The sequence below is a fragment of the Rhinolophus ferrumequinum genome, chromosome 11, assembly GCF_004115265.2.
Source record: "Rhinolophus ferrumequinum isolate MPI-CBG mRhiFer1 chromosome 11, mRhiFer1_v1.p, whole genome shotgun sequence".
NCBI classification, from domain to species: Eukaryota; Metazoa; Chordata; class Mammalia; order Chiroptera; family Rhinolophidae; genus Rhinolophus; species Rhinolophus ferrumequinum.
In genome coordinates this window covers 50,248,243-50,270,655 of record NC_046294.1, presented here as the reverse complement: position 1 = coordinate 50,270,655, position 22,413 = coordinate 50,248,243, and the positions used below count along the sequence as shown (strand labels likewise).

Genomic DNA, 22,413 nt, shown 5'->3' with positions numbered 1-22,413 from the left:
TGGTATATATCTCAACACAAGTCGGGTTGTAATACCCATATCCTGTTCAGTACATTTTGCTTATTTAAGATCTGCAAGCATCTAGACATTTATTAAGGATTTTCATCTAAAGTGATGAAGATTGTAAAGTTCTGGCACCACAAGAAGCAAGCCCTCTGCTTTCAAAGGGAGGAATTATCCTTAAGGATTCTGGGTCACACAGGGTCTTCATCATGACAAAGCAGGGAAGGGAACCGGCATTTGTCACTGTCGTGCAGGGGATCCTGCGACTACGCCAAGTGTCATGCGGGGTGTCCGGCGGGGTCTCTGGTCCCACTCCCCACATAAGAACGCAGGACATGGTGAGGCTAAAAAGGAACACCCACGGAGCCATAGGTAGGGGAGTCACACCACTATACTCTCACTGGCGGCTGGGTTGGAGACACAGGAACCAAGAGCAAGACAATTCTCAACCCTCACTGCGCCGCTTGCAGACTCAGCCACCATCTTCTTGCTAGCTCCCCCCTTTTTTTTGCTAGCGTAACCACAGCAGTTATATTAGTGGCCAATGGCTCACTGGTTACAGCTGACGGCCAACTAGCCACAGCTGATGGCCATTTGATCACAGTCGATGGCCATTTACTACCTGAGCCAGCACCTTTCTATGTGAGGCCGAGAGCCTGGAAACTGCACTCCTGGCGCTGTCCCCACAGTCACTTGACCACAATATCCCAGGCACATTATCTGCCTCACGCATTGTCCCATTTAACGTACACAAATCCAACCTCACACACAGCAGGCCCACTATTAGATATGTTGAACCCATGATGATTGAATGGATTGAGTTTTTCGGCCTCATTTTAGACATTGGGACAATGAGGCCCAAACAGGAGCCTGAGCTTTTCTCCAAGATACTATGGCCATGGTCACAGCCCGTATTAACTTGGCTGGAGGAAAACCTGCGTTTGTCCGTGAGGATGGAGTGAAGTTCACTCTTCAGCCACACTTGGGTCAGCTCCACAAGCACTAATTGTGAGCTGGCTCAGTCTGCAGCCCTGTGTGAGGAGCACTGCTTCCAGGCGTACGATGTTTCATACAACTGTGCTTTCTTTGACTCACAGGAATGAATTCAGAGCATGGACGGACATCAAACCTGTGAAAGCAATAAAAGCAAAGCCTCAGTACAAGCCCCCAGATGATAAGATGGCTCATGAGACCAGCTACAGCTCCCAGTTCAAAGGGGAGGCCAATAAGCCAACACTAGCTGACAATAAGATCATTGATCGCAGAAGAATACGCAGCCTCTACAGCGAACCTTTCAAGGAACCCCCAAAGGTGAGACAGATCTTGTGGGGAACCTGTCAGCACAGCCTGGAACGGAGGGGTTCCCTGCAGCAGAATGTGTGGGTGGGGCTACTGCTAATTCTGGCCCAGCCCCCACGGTTTCCTTTAAAATCCCTCCTTTTCTTTGTAGCATATGGAGACAGAGGGGCTTCTTTCTTTTTTATTGCGGTAACATTGATTAATAACATTATGTCAATTTCAGCTGTACAGCTTTATAATTCGATACGTGTATACTCTATTGTGTGCTCACCACCCAAAGTCTAGTTTCCTTCCATCATCAGATATTTGACCGCCTTTACCCAATTCACCCTCCAACCACCACCCTTCCCCTCTAGTAACCACCATTCTGGGTTTTTTGCTGTTTTGTTAATTCATCTGTTACTTTTTCTTTTATATTCCACATATGAGTAAAATCATACAGTTTTTGTCTTTCTGTTTGACTTAATTTCACTTACTATGTACCCTCAAGGTAGATCCATGCTGTCACAAATGGCAATATTTCATCCTTTTCATAGTTGACTAATATTCCATTGTGTGTGTGTGTGTGTGTGTGTGTGTGTGTGTGTGTGTCACATTTTCTTTATCCATTCCGGTCAATGGACACGTATGTTGTATCTTGGCTGTTATAATAATGTTGCAGTGAACATAGCAGTGCATATATCTCTATGAATTGGTGTTTTCATATTCTGTGGATAAATACCCAGTAATGGAATTGCTGGGTCAGAAGATAGTTCTATTCTTAATTTTTTAAGGAACCTCCATACTGTTTTCCATAGTGGCTGCACTGATTTACATTTCCATCAATCGTGTACGAGGGTACCCTTTTCTCCACAACCTCTCCAACACTTGTTATTTCTTGTCTTTTTGATAATAGCCATTCTAACAGGTGTGAAGTATTATCTCATTGTATTTTTGATGACATGATTTTATATATGGAAAACCGTAAAGAGTCCACCAAAAAGCTATTAGAAATGATAAATGAACACAGTAAAGTTGAAGGATAAAAAATTCAACATACAAAAATCTGTTGTGTTTCTATGTACTAACAAAAAATATCAAAAAGAGAAATGAAGAAAACAATCCCATTTATAATCACAACAAAAAGAATAAAATACCTAGCAATAAACAAAACAACAGTGGGTCTTCTCAATAGGAACCTTCATTAAATTCAAAGAGAATGTGAAAAAGCAACGTTACCTAAAGTGAAAACAGCTTAAACACTGGCAGATGTCCAGAGAACTAGCTTCCAATTTTGAGAAGTCCAGAAAAAAAGTGGTAGAAAATCTCACCTGGGACTTAAATCCCCCTGTCTTAAATTAGTAAGCACTTTTGCCCCTGAAGTGCTGGCCCAGTATTGGAGGAATCCTAGCCTGGCTTCCTTCCCACCGGCCCCTGCCTCATCCTCATCCCCGGTCACTAGACACTTCCTTCCTCCCAAGTCCCTGAAAACTGCCTGTACTTTCTTACCATTCCTCTCGATGAACACCACTCACCAGCCGTTCCTAGTCTATCACAACGCACCTGGCATATCAGCTGCAAGATGTGTTCTGAGTAATTTGTTACTATAACAAACAGTTTATAAATGATTTACATTTCTAAGTAACTTACAGTGATTCAGGGATTTTCCTCTAATGACACTACTTTACCTTATTTGCATCCCAGAAGGTGTTCATGAGAGGGAGAAGCATGTTGGAGATTCAGCTGCTGAAGCAGGAATCATACATGCCAGAGCTTATTCTCTGAGGTCAGGTCACCTGGAAACGTGCAGATATCAGCTCTCCCATCAATAATAGCAGAAAAAGTCTGAGAATCTAAATAGCCTTTTCTCTGCTTTTGCCCTAAAGTCTTGCACTCAGTGGTTTCCTATTTGGCCTAAGACTGGTTGACAGGTAAGATAACTAACCAACCCAGTGCCTGGACTCCTCCTCCAGTTGTCGTACTGTAAGTTTCATGTTCCATGAAAGCCCTCAGTCCTGGGCAAACCAGGACAATTGGTTACCTTACGTACAGGTCAGCAGTGACTTGAAAACCCCTGGACCTAGTGAGTGAGTGACCGAGTTTGTGAGGCCCAACATCATAACTGTCCACCTTCCACAGATGAGGTGGGACCCAGGACATGGCTTTGGACAAAAGAAGATTCAAGGGGGAGAAGGAAGGAATTTTGGGGACAATAAATCTACAGGTGGATGGGAGACGGTTGGCATATTAAGGGATCATACCCAGTGACCCCAGAGTTCTTGAGAAAGAAAAAGCAAGGCCATCTCCTAGGAAGAAGGTGGGCAGAGCTTGAGGAGGGAGCTTGAAGAGAGAGGAGCGGGCTTGAACAGCTGCTCTGGGGAATATGGTGCAGGGAGCCAGCCTGACAGGAGGAGCGGAGGGCTGCACAGTTCTGAAGGCATCACCAAGACGAGATTGCCTGGCCCCAAGCATCTCAGTGAGGGCATGTCTTCATGTGCGCTCACCATCCTAGAAACAGAAACAGAGGAAAGGCTGACTTACGCGCTGTGGTAATCTCTGTTTCTTACATTAACACAAGTTTATTTCTTATAATACACGTCCATTGTGAGCTGGCTGCAGCTGTCCTCCTCGTCACCTCTTCAGTCTGGGACTCAGGGTGAAGGAGCAGCCTCTCTTTTCCAGGGGAAAGAGCCCTGGGAAGCACAGGCCGACTCCGAGTCTGCTTGGAGGTGACCCATGTCACTTCTGCTCATATTTCACTGACTAAAGCAAATCATATGCCTCCCTGACTAGAACAGGGAGAGGAAGTATTATCTTCCCACAAGGAGGGGAGGGAAGCAGGCAGTGTAAATAGTAACACAGTCCACTGCCTGGGCAATCCAGGGGGTGAGAGCTGGCAGGACACAGCCAGTGAGAGCATTGCCAAATGACTTATAGGGACTGCAGACAAAGAAGCCAAGTGCCCTAACGTCACTGCAAACACTTTCTACCCTGTGCTCCCTCAGTGTCAAATGTCATCATTACCATTATCCTTTAGTTAATCATATCTTCTCTCTAAATTCTCTCTCCCACTCCCTCTCTTTTTGTGTTTCTGTATTTGCGGTCTGTCTGCCTGTCTCTCCGTGCAGGTGGAGAAACCTAGTGTTCAGAGTTCCAAACCAAAAAAGACCTCAGCGAGCCGTAAGCCCCCGAGGAAGGCCAAAGACAAGCAGGTGGTGTCCGGCCGGACCTCCAAGAAAAAGAGCGCGGAGGGCCCCACCGCTGCCCAACCCGATGACAAGGAGCAAAGCAAAGAGATGAACAATAAACTGGCTGAAGCGAAAGAGTAAATTTCACTGCACTTTCCTTTTATTCTTCTCTCCTATCTTTTTTCTTTTTTTTTAACCAACCAACAAAAAAAGGCCACAAAATTGATTAGAGGCTTCTCATCTGCCTTGGTCCTGAGTGTCCCAGGAGCTCTTTGGTTTGGTTTCTGTTAAGGGAGGAATCCTATTTCAAAGACCGTATGGCATGCCTCCTCTTCAAATCTAGACCAGCAGTGCAAACGCTGCTGGGTGTCCATGACCAGGGGCCCTGGGACCCCAGGAAGTGTGGCTCACCACCTGTGCCTTCCCACAGCACGTGAGACCGCGTGGTGGTGAGGAAGGCAGGCAGGGCTTACTGCACGGAGGCAATTCCCAGATGGCTGCAGAGGAAATCTCCCGGAAGTGCTTAGAAATGTCTGTGGGGGGTCCTCTTCCCGTTCCTACACAAGGTCAGTTTCAGTGATCAATGTGGAACTTTAGGTAAATGTGTTCTTTGCCAAATTCAGAGAGTTATCGTGTGCTAGAGAAGTTCAACTTGGGCTTCAGCAGTGGACACTTGTGGAAATCTTTTAAAAACAAAACACAAGAAAACCTCGGCCTTAATATCAAGAAAATGAGTTGTGTCTGTTAAGTACTTTTTTCATCTTCCCTTACCTTCCGTTAGAAACATGTGGCTACATTTAGTTTCCTATCAGTGGGCTTTAAATTGTATACCAAGTGAAAGATATGCCACTGATGACTAAAACTAGGGCAGGTAAAAGGTTAGGTGTTTTAGGGACATTCTAGGCATCGTAGAAAGATGACAAAAATGAGGGGATCGTTTCCTGTTCTCTCTCGGCAGACTGACTACCCAGTCCTGCCGATTTGGCAGAGAAGCTGGTTACAGGTGACCGAGGAAGACAGTGCAAGGTGTAGGGATAGTGTGTGTAGAATGTGACTTTCCTGCTTCTGAGGAACACAAGGGGGGAAGTAGACGTAGTGGCGAGTGTGGCCACGTTTGCTCTCCCTTCCTGAACTGTTCTCACTCTGCTCATCAGAGAGGACAGAGGACGCTGAGCTTCAGGTTGTGGGACATTTCTGTGACTTAGCTAAAGACTAGGAGAGTTCCCTGCTACATGATGAGGAAGCATTTTTGGCCTCATTAATGAATAAAAGCAGCTCTCAATGGATTCTGTGTCACGTGTCTGTACGGCCAAAGCCCCCTGTGGTGGAAAGTGCGGCCTTAGCTGTGGTAGAGTTGTGTCGTAGGCATTAGTCAGAGAGTGGTTGTGAAAAGACCCCAGTGCTTGTGAGGGAACCCAAAATACCTACCAGAAAAAAATGACATTTGCAAACCTGTGACGTGTATATTGCTCAGTAGGCTTTATGTCTCATGTCTTTAAAATGTTGACATTTGCCAGCATTGAAGACTGCCAGCCCATTGTATGACACCAAGCGTGGGCTCAGGCTTCCTGTTCTTTTGTAATGAAAGTGGTGAAGAGTGACGTTCTCCCAGTCTATTACCTCAGACGCCCCTGGAGGTCCTTCCGGTGTGGAGGGAGCCGCGCTTCCACGTGCTCTCTGTATTCTGACCATTTGAGCAGCAAACTCTCCACTTATACTATTTTGTTTGTCACCTTGGAATTGATGGAGAAGTCATTTGCGGATTAATGGAGCATGTGCTATGCTGGCCGTATTTCTTAAGAGAACAGGACTACTAGAAATGAAGCCCTCAGCCAGGCCGTCTACCATCTCCCTTCCTATCTCAGGGTGCGGAGCTGTGAGGAAGGAGAAGTATTGAAGAAGGTAGAACATGTTAGTGAGTTTAGTGTTTAGGAATCCCAAATGTAGCTGCCTATCTTGGAATGAGTAGAGTCGATCTCAGGAGATTCCAGCTGTTTGCTAGCTAATCTTCACATGAACCAGGGAGCTCTAGCAATGTGATGTTCACTTTATCCAGAGAATTTGCCAATGTATGTTCATTTTCTCAAGAGTGGGCACTAGTCAGACATGTTGATGTTAGTCACAGTTTGGATTTCTCCATAGAAGAGTCATACACTTTTTTGCAGATCAAGTAAATCAAACTTTACAATGCATAGGGGACCATTCATTCAACATTCGCTTATCGAATGTCTGCGTGCCAGACATTGTGCTAGATATGGTGGGTAGTATATATAAATCTGTCTCCACAGCAGCACAACCAGGGGATACATGAGGCTTGATCCTTGTGTCTGATTCAAGTTTGTGTTGCCCAGATTGTAGAGTTCTCCACCCACCTGGCAGCCCCAGGGACTAAGGTCTCTACCTGGTGGCACCCAAGGCTTGAGATGACATATATGATGTTTTTTTCAACCCTTCAGTATCCCCATCTTTTTAACACCTGTTTGTAGTTCACGTTGACTCTTGAATGTGTCACTTCAGTGGCAAGAGACTTCCTTTGATTTCTACTGTTTACAAATAAAACTCAGCCAGACATACTAATGGAAACTGATTTTGGTTTCTCAAGCAGTGTTTTGGTTTTGCCTGTCTGAAGGTGACCAAGCTTCCTATACCTGTTCCACCCACTTCTGTACATTTCCCTGTGGTTTCTTCAACTCCCCTGGCAAGACAGCGAGGACTGAAGCTTTTTCATTGCCTGATCCGCTTGCTGGCAAAAGTAATCGCTAAAGCTAGGCGTTGGCTCCTGTAGCTGTGTGTTCCCCGCTAGCACTCCAGTTTGGTCCATTGTACCTTCGCCTCTCTGAGGCAGACAGGAAGTGTCTAATTACGATTTTGTGGCCTGGGTTTTGTTGAGTACCACAGGTTGTCTATGTAATGTGTAGCGCACACCTCTCTCGGTGCTATTTCATTCCTGCTGTTAGTAAGAAAATGACAAAAATATTCATGTATAGCCAATTGATTGTGACGTGCTTGTGGTCTGTGCCTGCTCAGAAAAAACAAACCAACAAACAGTTCTTCCAATTATAAATAAATGCTAAAGACGAACACCACTTTCTTGATCTTATTTCCTTGGTAAGGCCCAGCTGAGTAGGTGAAGGACCAACCTTTGCCATTTGAGCCACTCTCCCCAAGAGGAGCTGTGTCCTGCAGGTTTTCTGGGGTTCTCCATAATGCAGCTTGACTCTTTGAGATTGCCTCTCAGATACTAATTGCCAGCAGTCAGAGCTAAGTGTTGGGGAAGGCGAAGATGGACCGGGAGACCCACTGGCCAACAAGGTAGTGTAACATTTTGAACCCATGTGTCTGGGGATGAGGGACCGCCTGTGTCCGGCACCTCCTCGCCATGCTGGGAGTCTGGGCCCTGACTCTGCACCCCCTTCCTGCCTGCTAGTGGGACTGTCAGTTCTGGCTTTTTGTCCTCCCAAGGGATGGTAGAGATGCCTTCCCTCACTCATGTAATCTGCTTATTGTGGAGGTTCCACGCTCCGGGGGCTGGCTCACTGTGGTTATAGGAGCAACAGTCGTGTGTGCCGACACAGGGGTGTGGAAACAGCCATAAGAGAGGCCAAATAAGGTAACAACAGACCAGGTAGCTGGGAGCTCAGATGACAGACAGGTTTCTTACTGCCAGAAGTAGGGAATCAGAAGGCTTCCTGGGAGAGGGAACCTTGGAGAGCGGGTGGGATGCAGGTATGCAGGGGCAGGCTTACAGGCAGGAGGGCGGATGTGGGTGGGAACCTCGGAGCTAGGGCCACGTTTGCCCACTTTCATATCCTTTGGCTGAAGTGGGAGACAGAAGATTCTCTACGGGATCCCTCTTCCTTTTCCAGCTTATGTTGATTGAATACGTGTTATGTGTCAGGCAGTGTGCTGGGCACTAGGAAACCAGGACTGAGCCCCGACCTCTGATCACAGGGGGGCAGGAAAGAGGAATTTGTTCTAGCTTGTTCCATGCAGTAAGGTGGACCTCAGTGGATGGTCAGGTGAGGACCAGGTGGGCAAGGCTTGCCAGACAGAGGGAGCCGCACAGCAACAGTGTGGAGAGGTCCAACAGCAGGTGAGCTCAGGTCCTAAGGGAGTAGTTCAGTCGGGGAAAGTCAGGGCCAAAGCTGGAGAGTGGCAGAGCCATCACGGAAGGGCCAGGTGCCATATGAGTGGGCAGTTGCTAACTGAGATCTCCATTCCATACACCAGATTACACTCAACACCTTTGCATGCTCCCTGCCGTCATGCTTCTCACCCACATATCGGGCAACAACCACAGGTTCTCTTGCGTTAGGCTAGGAGCTCTATTGCTTGTCCCTAATTTCTGGGTTTGGGGGAGGAGGCTTGGTAGGAATCAATCAAGGGTCATACATCTGAAAAACCACTCTACAAGTATATTTGTTTCCCGGATGAACAGAAAAGTTTTGTACAAGGCAGAGAACACAAAATACTGTTTAGTGTATAAAACATACATAAAAGTACATTATTCGGCTCCTTTTGATCAGCTCAGGACTGTTTTGATCAAAACCAGGGACTGAGAGAGGTAGAAAGACAGGAGAGAAAGAAAGAGGTAGAAACAGAGGCAGAGAGAATGAAAAACACATAGATGAAGACACTGAGAATAACCTAAGAGAAGGTGAGACACACTCAGGATCAGAGAGAACAAGAATGAGGCGATGGCGAAGGCAGGAAGCGGGGAGCCTGGCCAGCGTTATCTCTGCTGCCCAATGGTTAGGGCTCGCTCGGAGCTTTAGCCTGCGCTCCCCCCCCACCCCCACCCCGCACCCTGATGCTGCCCAAAGCCCAGGAAGTAAATCTATAATTCATTACCAGTATCACCTCCCTAAAACAGCAAACAAACAAAATTAAAACCCGCCCTCTAGTTTTAAAATAGGTCATCGTTACTAAATTAGTTATAAGTGTATTTTAATTCTTCCTTAGCGTTTGCGTGCTCTTACTGAAATTCTTCCCTCATTTCTTTTCACTCGGGTTTAAAATTTTTTAACCTGCTTCTCATAGATTTGGGGAGTATGGCGTCCCATTTCACAAAGGCTAGGAATTCCTTAACATGTCACGTTGGTTTCAAGGTCCTCTTACTGCTCAATTGTCTTCAGCAGCTTACATTTTCAGGACCACAGGTATAAAAAGATCCTTTCAGGATGTAGCCACTTATGTGTGGAACATCTAGTTAAGGCAAGGCCCGAACCCAGCCCCACCTGAGGCCAGCAGGGCTGGGGCAGCTGAGGCCACTGAGACACAAGAGGCAGCTTTTTCAAACCACTGGAACCAACCCTCTCTTAGGCTCTACTCTTGCAGAACCAGGCATAGTCCAAACCTTCTCCACCCTACTGTCACTTAATGCAGAGATGCACATAACACCCAGACCATCCTAGAATACCAGAATTAACATAATTACATACAGGCAGGCCTCGTTTTATTATGCTTTGCTTTATTGAGTTTCACAGATGTTGCGTTTTTTACAAATTGAAAGCAAGACCTTCCACCAGTAAAAAAGATTACGATTTACTCTATTGCGGTGGTCTGGAACCAAACTCTCAGTCTCTCCCAGATATGCCTGCCTGTATCTCATTCATGTGAATACTGGTTGACATTGGCAGTGCACTTAGAAACTTACAAGGTTCATGGATGGAAATTAGTGCTGGCTGTGCAACCCTGTGTCATGCACTAACCTCTTTGAGCCTTGGGGCACTAATACCCACCTCAGAGGAGAGGAGTGAGGATGAAATGACATGATGGCTCCCGGGAACCCATAGTGGACACTGAATACAGGGAGTTTCAGGCCCCTCCCCTTCCCTTCACAGTCCTTGAAAGGTTCGTGTTCACTGTCTTTCTGATAGATAGTTAACTATGACAGCACATAAAGTTGATTGAGGCAAACACTCTGATTAGGAAGCATACTTTTAAAGAATTCCAGCTATTGAAGTACCTTAAGTCCACAGACATAAACAATACCATGTTTCCCTGAAAATAAGACCAGGTCTTATATTAATTTTTGCTCCAAAAGACGCATTAGGGCTTGCGTTCAAGGGATGTCATCCTGAAAAATCAAGCTAGGGCTTATTTTCCGGTTAGGTCTTATTTTCGGGGAAACACGGTAATATTCTAACAATTTATATTTATTGATTGCTCACAAAGCATTTCTTTCTGTGTCATTCCATTGCCCCCTCCTAAAGTTGTGGAGCAGGTGTTTGCTCAGGTAACAGACAGGAAAGGGAAGTTCAGAGAGGAAGGGTGCCTGCCAGCTCGGTGGGCTCAGAGAAACAAAGGAAGCGTGAAGCCCAGGTTTTCTGCTCCACGGCCTGGGCTCTTGCTCCCTTCTCTGAGGGACGCTGAGGCTGGCCTGCAGTGAATCAGGTTGCAGACAACTTGGGCTCAACTAAACTACCACACTGTCCAGTGCCACAGTCTAACCAGCCCATACGGGCCCTTCAGAAGGCTTATCTAGATCCTCTTTAAATCTCGGAAACCAGATACAAACCAGGAGAAATAGAATTTGATCAGGGATTCACACACAACTGGCTCAAACATCCTGACTAAACTGACGACTTGTCTTAGCCAAATACACAGGTTTTTCTCTTTTGGGTCCTAAATTGGGTGACTGAAATGCATCGTTATTGAATACAAAATGGTCCAACAAATTTTTCATTCGTAAGAAATATACTTGGTATTGGAGATACCAAGATAAAACTGCTGTCTGTTACCTGAGGCCTTGGACCAGAGACCGCCATTTTGTGCATTTTATTTCAAAGTGAAACTGAGCTTGAGTCTCTGTCCTTTGTCCTCACATAAGGGGCCTTCAATCATTTGTGACCGTGGCATTGAATTTTAACTATCTCAACCCAGACATGTTATCTGGGGCCAAGGGAGCTTCAGATACTGAGAGAAATGAATGACTGCTACTGCTACTGGTTTAAGCTGCCAGAGGGCTCTTTAAAACATGCAGATCTGACCATGTCACACCCTGCTTTCAATCATCCGTGGGCTCCTTGCAGTCTCCGGAAGCTTCTTGTGCCCTCAGTACACCATGCTGCTTCTCACCTCCATGCCTTAACCCACGCCGCCCCACCTGCTCAGATTGCCCTTCTGCTTCTCCACCTGGCTAACTCATCCTTCAAGACTCCGCTCAGGGGACAGCTCCAGGAAGCCTTTCCCGCACCACCCAGGCTGGGTAAGATGCGCCCTGTGTGTGTCTTCATCATAGAACTTACCACATGTATTGTGTCATTTGCTCATGTGTGTGTCCTGCCACTGGATTGTCTTCCCCCAGGGCAAGGGCCAGATCCTTCCGTGCATCGTTTTAGCCCTAGTTTCTGGCCCCACGCCTACCACGCAGAATGTCTTCTAAAGTGTCTGTTGAATGACTAACGAGTGAGCGAATGAATGAATGACGACGTTCACCATCTGCCTTCGTGTTCGCCACACTGCCCCCACAAGGCTTTATTCTGCCTAGGAACTGACTCTGCGCACGTGAAAGGGGTGGTTTGGAGAGCACTCACGGCCAGTATCAGAACATAGCGCAGTCACCGGCTGGTTTTATAGTGGTCGGCCCGCCTCTGTACTTTATGTACTCACTTTTCCCAAACAGCTTGATTTCAAAAAACCACAGACTCTTGGTGAGACGGTAATCTTAAGAGGTTGGCTGATCCCAGCTCCTGCCCAGTGCGGAGCTCCTAACTCCACAATGGCAGAGACGCATCCCTCCAGGGACAGGTCTTAGGAAGCAGGCCTGGGAGTTAGAGCCAACAGGCCTGGTTTTAAATGCAAGCTCTACTGTTTACTAGCTTTGTGACCTTGGCTGAGTGTCTTCATTTCTTTGAACCTCAAAGAGGGAACAGTCATACAAGTATCCATCACTATCTAAATCTATTTGGTTCTCAAATTCAGAAAGTAGGTGTTTGGTCAGAAGGGACACAGTGTTATCTGAACCTGTTTGGTTCCAGAGTTTGGGAGAGCAGGTGGTAGGAGTTCTGATAGCAGGGGATACTGTGTTTCCCTGAAAATAAGACCTAGCCGGCCTATCAGCTCTAAAGCGTCTTTTGGAGCAAAAATTAATTTAAGACCCAGTCTTATGTTAGATAAGACCGGTCTTATAGTATAGTAAAATAAAACCGGGTTTTATATTAATTTTGCTCCAAAAGACGCGTTAGAGCTGATGGTCTGGCTAAGTCTTATTCTCGGGGAAACAGGGTACCTGTGTGTGATTCACAGGACTGTTATGATGGCCCAGCGAGGATGCATGTGAAAGGCTTCAGTGGACTATAAAGTGGAATGTCCTTGTCAGCAGTTCATTTAAGGGCACTTGTGCTACTACCACTTCCCAGTTACTTACCACCGTTGGGCCCAATGGTGTGGTAGCTGGAGCTACGTGTGGTAACTACACTCGCTGAGAGAAAATCCATGTAGGGTGGCTCCTGTTGCCCTGTCCCCTCCCTTCTCCCTTCCCCCGGTCCCTCCTCTCTGAGCACCTATAAATCACGCTGTACAGATTCCATTTCTGCAATTACACGTTCATTTTCATTGAGCCCCTCTGGACATGTGAAGCCAATTTTGATTAATTGCTCAAGGTCCCATCCTTTGCTTTAGATGTGGTTCGGGGAAAGGACAGAAATGGACTTGCAAGTTCCCAGGAGCACAGAGCTAGACAAGGACTGAGCCATTAGGTCTGCTTGCCTTAGCCCAGCACTTTACATTTTAAAAAGGATCCTTAGCAGAATTATCAGAGTCTTGGCAGCCCATCGAGACCATCAGTTATGCCCTTGACTTTGCCTTCTTGGTGTTAAAACAACCAAGGATGCTTTTTAAAATATTTATTACACAGGTGAGAATTTACTTAATTCTTCTAAGCAGGTTATATCTAGAAAAGGTATTTAACAGTAAAGAGGACAACAGCGACAACGCAGGGAAGCAAACATAACGGTCTAGCCACCTCGTGTAGCCATTTCCCTGTACTTCAGGAGAACAGGTCTGCCTGCAGGGAACCTGGGCTAGTGGAGAAAAATCTGAACTAGGAATCTGCTCCAGGTCTTTGGTTCCACTTCCGTAAAATGCAGGTTGGCACAGCCTAGGGGGAGGCCTTGAACATTTATTTGACCTTTACACTCTTGTTCTCCTTTAATCCTCACCATAGGGCCAGAGCGTCTGTAGATATCATCCACATTTACAGATAAAGAAATCAAGACTCGGTGATTAAATAACAAAGTCACACAACTTGTAAGCGGTGAGATAGGATTTGAACCCAAGTTTGGGTGACTAAAGCTCATCTTTTGTTCAGCACTTGGGACCATCCCTGGGATCTCTATTGTAAAGATGTGCATCCTCGTGAAATAGCAATCTCTTCATCCTGTCCCTTCCTTACTCTGAAACCTAAGCACTCCCATTGTCTATGGAAAATGAGCCAGATGAAGGTCACAGATGCTGAGTTGGATTCGCACAGTTACCACCCCTCTACCCAGTCCCCCTCCCCCACCCCTGCCCAGAATTAAGCCTTGTGGTGGCAGCATTTTTCCTAGCTGTGGTCCTAGCTGTTCTTCCTGTACGAATGAGCCACATTTTGTGGATTCTTTGTGTGGCCCCAGACCGGTGAACCGACTGGCAGCCATACAGGTAGGGCTTACAGGTGTGGGTATAGATGGGTACTCTCAGAACAGGATGCTGCTGCTTTCTGGGCCTGTCTTCTTTACCAGGGTCTGCTGACTAGCATGGGATAAACCTGGGGGGATGGGGAATCCTTGTGTAGTGAATGCAGGAAGGGACCAGGGGCAGGGGACCGGTTGTTGGTGGTGCAGTTGAGAGCTCAGAGCTGGGGACCTGCAGAGGTCAACGGCGCCATCCTCCTGCCCTCGGCAGATCCAGAGTTATTTTAGTCAGACCGAGTTCAGACATCTGCTGACCAATTTGGAATCTGTAGTTGAAGTCACACCCATGAGGGATATTGTTGTAGAGAGGAAAGAGCTTGACTGAAAGTCTGTCATCCTCGGTTAAAGTCTTGACACAGCCGCTAACTCCCTACATGACCTTAGGAAACTTACTTCCCTTTCTGAGCCTCATTTCCACTCCTGTCAGGAATATGGGATTGTGGGTGACCCCTGTCTGCCTGGCTGACAGGGCTGCTGTGAGAAAATGCAATGTGCCACGTTGTATGTAAATTCTTCTTGGAAAACCAGAAGGAGAAGTTACGGTTTAGGATGACAGAAAGGGAGCTAAGTCAGTTTGAAATTGGAAATCATTTCTGTGTCATTTAAATGTGGTTTTTAGAATTTGCTCTTGTGCGAATTCCTTTTAAAACTTCCCATTTAGGATAGAGGTCTCTCAGGATGTGCCAGCCCCGTGCCAGAGCTCTCTGCTTCTCCACTGTATTCAATGACCTGGCACATAGTAGGCACTTATTAAATGTCTGTGGAAGAGAGGAGGGAAGAAAGAGAGGAGAGGGAGAGAGAGGGGAAAAGAGTGAGGAAGGAGGGAAAGAGAGAGGAAAGAGAGATGAAACAGGCGTGGTCCTCCCCTCCAAGAGACCCCACTCATCTGATCAGCTGCTGTGAGGGGAACACTGGAGGGGGACCTGACCCCTGGAGGTGGGGGGGTCAGAGTGGTTTCTGAGGAAGTGACCCTAGAACTCATCTTCAGTCACCGAGGAGGGGGTGACTAAAGCAGATGGGGACAGGTGGTGTTGGCAGTCACAGTGACGTGCCTGAGAGAAAGCTGAAGTAGCCAAGAACTACATCAATGGAGGTACAGACTCCAGGGCAGAGGTGGTGTGTCCTATTTGGTGACCACACCTCCATATCACTTTCAGTTCTGGGGTCACACTTTCCAAAGGATGGGAAGCCAACTGAGATGTGTTGTGAGGAGAGTACTCTGGACAGCGAGGGCTCTGGAAACCAAATGCCTGAGCTGTTGTGGGCCATGTGTTGCCCAAAGAAGCCAGGAATAAGAACATAATTGCTGCCCCCTTCAAATATCTTCAAATATCTGCAAGGCTATCCTGGGGCAGGCAGCGTGGCGTTCTCTGAAAGGGTGGCCCCAGAGCACAAACCCAGATTGGGGCAAGCATGGGAACCGGTGGAATTGACAGAAATACAGATTTCTGCTCAGAGTCTAACCAGTAGGCCACCAAGAGGTGGGTTGCCTTACTGGGTGTGTGCCCCACCCTGGGACAATGTGGGCAGTGACTGGGGCCAGCTGGCAGGGAGATAGCAGCAGACGTTCAGGAGACCCAATGACCCTCAGGTCTGTCCTTTCAGCCCTGGATGCTTTCACTTGGCTCTGTGAAGTGTGATTTCATAGAACAGAGAGAGAGGGCTTCTCCAGCGAGTGATGTCTTTGCCCCTGAAGGGACCTTGGGACCCTAGTTAAAGAGACACAGGTTGATGAAGGCTTAGGGCCAGGGCTGGTGGTGATGCCGGCACGCTGGTAGCTTCACAGTGTCCATGGTCTGTCTCCTCCACACGGGGCGGGGATGGGGGCAGGGGTGGCCCTCGGGTCAGGGCCCCAGTCTCATTCACTGCTATGCCCCCAGCACAGGACCTAACACAGACTTTGTCCAGTGCATGGATAAAAGAGAAAGAATATAGAGAAAAAGCCACCTACCAGCCATTTGTGACTCCCACAAATGTCTGCCAGGCACTACTATGAGCCAGACACTAGACACTAATAATGCAGAGATGGAAAAAACACTACCCAGAGCCCAGTGGGAGAGACAGGTAATTACTGAGCATCACAATAAGTACTGAAATAGAGGCCACCACGGAGTCCTGTGGGGGAGAAGGTGGGACGAGCGCTGTTGTTTTAAGAATGCCTTGTGTCCCGCAGATTCTTCGTAAGAATAATGAGCCTTTCAAAGATGGTTTCCTTGGCACTCCCCCTTGGGTAGCTGTGTTTCCCGTAACTACGTTGGGAGCTTTGTTTGTGTCTGGGAAATGTGAGCACCTGCACAGGGCCCAAGAGGGCAGGCAGGAGGAGAACAAAGCCATGAAATTGCCCTGTCCCTCCACCCACCTCCGGCCAGAGCCCCTGAGGTACAGTAGGCCTGGGCCCTCGCTCAGACCCTCCTGTCCATCTTTGCTTCCAGTGGGTTTGCTCTATCCCTTCTACGCACCCATTGGGATGTTGGGAGGCCTGTGTTTTAGCCCTGGGCCTGCTGTCTGTTAGCTGTGTGGCTATGGGAGAGTGGCTTGCCCTCTGCACCTAGTTGCCTATCTGTAGAGTGACACAATTAGACCAGATCCCTAAGTCCTCTTAGGAACTAATGTTTACTAAATATCACTCGCATTCCAGGGGTCACGCCATGAGAGTTCTCATAAAAATACCCTCCCTGGAAGGTGGGCCCTGGGATCCCCAGTTTATAGATTAAGAAAACTGAGGTCCAGAGCCTGGCACGCCCATGATGACATCCCACAGCTAGGAAGGAATTCAAACCCAGCTCTTCTGGCCTCGAGTCCAGTCAGTGTACTTTCTCCTCCAGCAGGCTGCCCCTTACATTACGAGAAATGATCTATGCTTGAACACCTAGCATCGAGGCTGGCACGTGGTTATTGCTCAGGCAATATGAGTTTCTTTGTTCCTCAGTGCTTTTCCAAGCTGTGGAGGCAGGGATTCTAGCACAGGGTCCACAGGTCCCTGATTTCTGAACAGGGTCCTATGGCAGGAGCATGGCCCCAGCTCGCGGCCACTTTGATGGTCCATCAGGAGACAGTCTGAGAAGGAAAAATCACGTGGTAGATTATGGGATTAGAATTATGTGCAAGGGCAGGCATCAGTGGGGGGGGGGGGAGGAAGCCCTGTCTGCAGAAAGTCTGGGGCAAGGCCCGATAATCCTGCTTCCAGACTCTGATAAAGCATGGACCCAAAGTCAGTGTGTGTGTACCCAAGAGGCATTGCCTGTCTCCATGGAAACAGGATGAAGGGCAAAAAACCAAGTTCTTAAGACTCAGGATGTCTCATGTGAACTTGGAGCACTGCATTTTACAAATAGGACAGAGCCTGGCCCAGAAAAGTCTCTCATTTTATGATTCATTTGACAAGCACATACCGTTTCCCCAAAAATAAGACCTAGCCAGACAATCAGCTCTAAATGTCTTTTGGAGCAAAAATTAATATAAGACCCGGTCTTATATTATATTATGTTAGATAAGGCCCAGTCTTATAGTAAAATAAGACCGGGTCTTATAGTAATTTTTGCTCCAAAAGACGCATTAGAGCTGATTGACCAGCTAGGTCTTATTTTCAAGGAAACACAGTTGTCAGGGCCTTCCCTGGGTCAGGTACTATTTTAGGTACAATGATATGCAAATATGACATGGCCCTGCCTTCTGAATGCTTCAGTCTAGTGGGGAAACTTTAATCCAAAAGAATGCAAGCAATTCGCTATGAGAAGGGGTAGGAAAGAGAGGGCCAGGGACCAGGAGAGCCTGTAGCAGGGGACAGCTTTCCTGGAAAAGTGCTCCAGGGAGCTAAGAGATGGAAGATGAGTAGGCATGAACCAGGGGAAGAGGGAGCAATAGCATGTTTCAGGAGGAGATAACAGCATGTGCAAAGATGGAAAGGAGCAGGGCAGACCGAGGAACAGAACAAAGTCCTGGGAGGCTGGGGCACAAGAAGACAGGAAGGTGGGGGGAGCCCGCTGGTCAGCCAGGTGGGGCCGTGTAACAGGATGTACTTTTTCTTCTGAGCGCAAAGCAAAGCCACGGCAGAGTTGCAAGCAGGGGAAGAGATTTGCTTTTTTGAAAGATAATTCTGATTTCTATATAAAGAATGGACTGGAGGAGGAGCAGGGAATACCAGTGAGCAGGCTGTGACAGCGGTCCACAGAGATGGTATCACAGCTGGTGGGGAGAAGGGAGGGAGGGCGGAAGGAAGAGAAGTGGGGATATTCAAGAGATACATGTTAGGAGATGGAATAGATGGTTCTTGACAGACTGGGTGAAGGTTTTGAGGGAGAGGGAGGTCTCAAGGATGACCCTGGGGTTCTGGCTGGGGCCATGGGCTAGATGGTGACATCTAGGTTTCAGCGACAATAATTTCTAAATCTACATTTGACCTTATTCGTTCCAGGTGCTGTGCGGGGCATTGGCGTGCAGGCCAGGAGGGTGGCCCCTGCCTTCAGGGAGCTCACAGTCTAATGGGGGAGACCTGCCATGTAATGGGGGTCTCTATAAATTTGGTCGAGACTATCAAATGGTGCTGCAAGGGAGACACAGACAAAACTAACGTGGAGAGCTGCATGCAGAAGGACCTAGTGAGGAGGTGGGATCTGAGCCGAGCCGTCGGGGACAGACAGGGGAAAACGGGGGCAATCCAGGAGCAGAAACAAAGCAACAAAACATTGGGAGTGTATAAAACAGCATGGGGTGGCCAGAGGACAGTGCGAGGAGGGTGAGCTGCAGGGCTAGCCACCACGTGCCCTACCGTCCTCCAGGGCTGCCATGAGGGTCCAATGTGTGAGCATTTAGAAAACTGTTAATGTAGTAGTGGACTTATTCACGTGACGTACCCAAGCACTCCACAAATATCAAGAATTATGATTTCAGATCCCTGCCTAACAGGATCATCTGTTTCTCTGTTGTGATAATCCCTGACGTTTGTGTTGTTCTCCTCATTGTACAGGCGGGGAAACGAAGGTCTACTGTAGTTGAATAATTGCCCAAGATCTTGCAGGCAATAAGCAACAGAGAAACTAAGACAAACCCAGCAGGTCGTTTTAGTTTCCAAGAGGGTACACAGGCTGGGAGGAGAAGGGGTCTGTGTCATATGCTGTCTTGAGAAGATGTTGCATCTGGCTCAGGGCACCAGATTCGGTTGTGCAGGTTGGGTTATGCCCAAGGACAGCTGGCCTGTGGGCTGAGTGGAGCTGAATGCAGCCCATCTCCACTCACCAACCATGCGCCCGGCTTTCCCCGCCCTCCCACCCCGCTGGCACGGCTTTGTCTCTTTCACACAGGGGACACTCTGAGTGCTGCTTCTGCCAGCCTTACTGGGAGTGGTGGGAGACTGGCAGAGCACATGGCACCAAGCGATGGCCAGTCAGTGTCAATGAGAGTTTTATGTGCCCTTGAGGGCAGTTTTGTTCATAGGAAAACCAACTGAGGCTGCTATGGTTTTAAAAATGAATGCTTAGTTGATAAAAGTAACAAATTTAAAAATTTAGTCAATTTTAACAGTCTCTTTGAAGGGGGATTTTATAACTTAATTCAATTCTCTTAAATAATTTAAATGATAAATAATTTAAAGTGAAATAAACTAAGCTTAAAAATATGAAAACTATTTGGTCGTCATAAACGTTCTATCATTGTCTACAAAATGTATAGAATTGTCTTATATCTTTCTATTTAAAATCACAAGTCTAAATTATTCCATTACAGATTTTATATTGGAATCACAAATCTAATCTGTTACATATTCTAATATGCCAAATTATTTTAAACATTACAAATACTTTTCAAACTAAATCTACACCAATTTTTCCTAAACTTAAAATCAAAAAAGATAATATGGTAGATTTATTATTGCTTTTTTTTTTTAATTTGTTTTATTTTATTTATTTAAGCGTATTGTTTTCCCAGGACCCATCAGCTCCAAGTCAAGCGGTTATCTCAGTCTAGTTGTGGAGGGCGCTGCTCACAGTGGCCCATGTGGGGATCGAACTGGCAACCTTGTTGTTAAGAGCACCGCGCTCTAACCAACTGAGCTCACTGGCTGCCCCGAATTTGTCATTTCTAATCTTAATTCTAAACCTTCCCATGACTAAAGACACTTCCTTACTCGCTAAGGAAATAAGTTTCTAACCAAAGCAATATAAGTTTATATCCAAGCAAATTTGGGGTTAGTTTACCGCTGGCTAAGAGTGCTCATTAAACAGAAATTTGGGGCATAGCATGGGAGCCAGTGCTGCAAACACCCAGAGAAATGTGTTTAGCAACTCACACTGTTGGGGCTGGCCTTCTTTTTAATCTCCATGCAAGCAGGGGACGCTGAGTCCATACCCTTCCGGTGCAATAACCCCTGAGATCAAGTTAAGCCCTGGTCACCATTGAGACAGGAGACAACCTGTCTCAGCTTCATCACCCCTTCAGGATGACCCCACCCAGGTGGTTCACAACCTGACAGGTTCATCCAATCAATGTCCTGTTTGATTCTATTTTGAATCAGGTTTTCACTTTTCCTCTCTGGCCAGCCACGATGTATTAGAGGTATTTTAATGCCATCCTTGGGTTCTGTATGCTTCTGGTGGCTTTGCCTGGCTCTCTCCCCAAATTCTAAGCTCATACTGATGGCAGCCAGCGGTGTCCATCTGGCCAGGACAGCTGTGCTGTGTGTGGTGCTGAGCCAGTGAGCTGCCCTGACTTCTCTCTGTCCACTGTGATGTGTAGAGACATCATGAGGGCCTGGACGGATAGGCTGCCTGTGCCACCAGGTGCTCTGTTGAGACAGCAGTCCCCTGGGAACTCGAGATGCCAGACACAGTAAAAAGCGTCTGGATCAGGATGATATGTCAGAGTAAAAGAAGTCCACACACATGTCATTTTACGTAAAAAGAAAAATAAATATAGTATTTCATAGTAATATCACGGTACAGGTGCTCTATGTACAAGATCTCTAATCATAAATTTGAGGAAAGATCATTACACCTAATGAAATAGATGACAAACTTGAGGCCCAAAAAGATGAAACCATAATGAGTTAAGAAAGGGTTACTAAGTGGAGGTCTTCTTGTACCAGCTTGGTCTTATTGTACCATGCAGGTAAGGCATAGTCCTGAAAGCCAATAGGAACTGTTAAAATGCTGATATGGTTTTAAGCTTAAAGACTGGCCCCGAAGAGCGGTCACAAAGTGTAAAAGAGTAATAATAGCTAACCTGTACTGAGCACCTACAAGTGCCAGGCGCTATAAGGGAAAGAAACCAGGCACCAGGAGGGGAAAGACCCAACTAGCGGCCGTGCACTCCCTCTCACTGGCGCTTTCTGCACCTCAGTTTCTTCCTCTGACAAGGGTGACACAACCCTCCCTGCACTCTTCACAGGGTTGCTGGGTTGCGGAAATGAGCTTTGAACCGAAGTGATTTGGAAAGTGGAAAGTGCTATAGGTATGCATGAGCTTGTGACACTGGCTGAATGGCCACTCCTGAGTGGTGACTTTCAGCTTGGCCTGCAAGGAAGGAGTGTGCATTCTAAACTACACTGGCGGGGTCTGAATGTGGCAATGTTTGCCCTTGGTGTCAGGGATGTCACCTGCTCTCTACGATGTATCTGCAGTGAGGCAGACGGAGCAGCCTGTGAGGATTCTGGAGAGAGGCTTAGATCGTTGGCTGCAGGGAAATCAGCCCCAGAGACTTGGAGTAAGTGTGGGCACAGGCCCAGGTAGAGTCGAGGGAGCCAGAAGTGGAGATGGAGCGAGGGGAGCAGGGCCTGTTCGCTGCCTGAATGGGAAGTCCCAGCCAGTCAGCTACCGAAGGTGGCGGTGGTCGCAGGGGCATGGGCGACAATGAGCTGCATTGTCATAGAGAAGTTAAAAGCAATAATAAAACCAATTAAAAGCTGTCTGCTTATTATTACTACCACATGCTGGTTGTTTTAAACAACATCAGTGATAAAATACTCTTCTGCTTGCAAGGAATGGGGAGCAGAGGGACATTCCCACTGCCTTTCTTGGCATGCCATGGACCCCTTGCCCCACCCCACAGCCAACCCTTAACAAGTGGGTCCGGGAGGAGAAGGAGCCTTGGAAAGCCCTGTGGACAAACAGCACCCTGGCCTGTAGGGTCATCTGAGTGGACAGCTCAGATGGGCTCCCAGGATGGACCCAGCTATCCCACAGGAAGGAAGAGCGGCCTGGGTGGAGTGCGGGGTAGACGGACTGCAGGACTCTGAGTCCCGTGACAGTACTGCTGTTTTCACCTGGGAGCCACCC

General features: G+C 47.4%; 1 protein-coding gene across 1 annotated transcript in view; it reads left to right on the top strand.

The window, feature by feature from the left end:
* MAP6 (microtubule associated protein 6) overlaps positions 1-22,413 on the top strand; it is a 75,459-nt gene that overhangs the window by 51,789 nt on the left and 1,257 nt on the right. The window contains exons 2-3 of the mRNA XM_033120413.1: positions 1,101-1,314; positions 4,410-4,606. Coding sequence (XP_032976304.1) covers positions 1,101-1,314; positions 4,410-4,606 — 411 coding nt within the window. The remainder of the gene's footprint in view (positions 1-1,100; positions 1,315-4,409; positions 4,607-22,413) is intronic.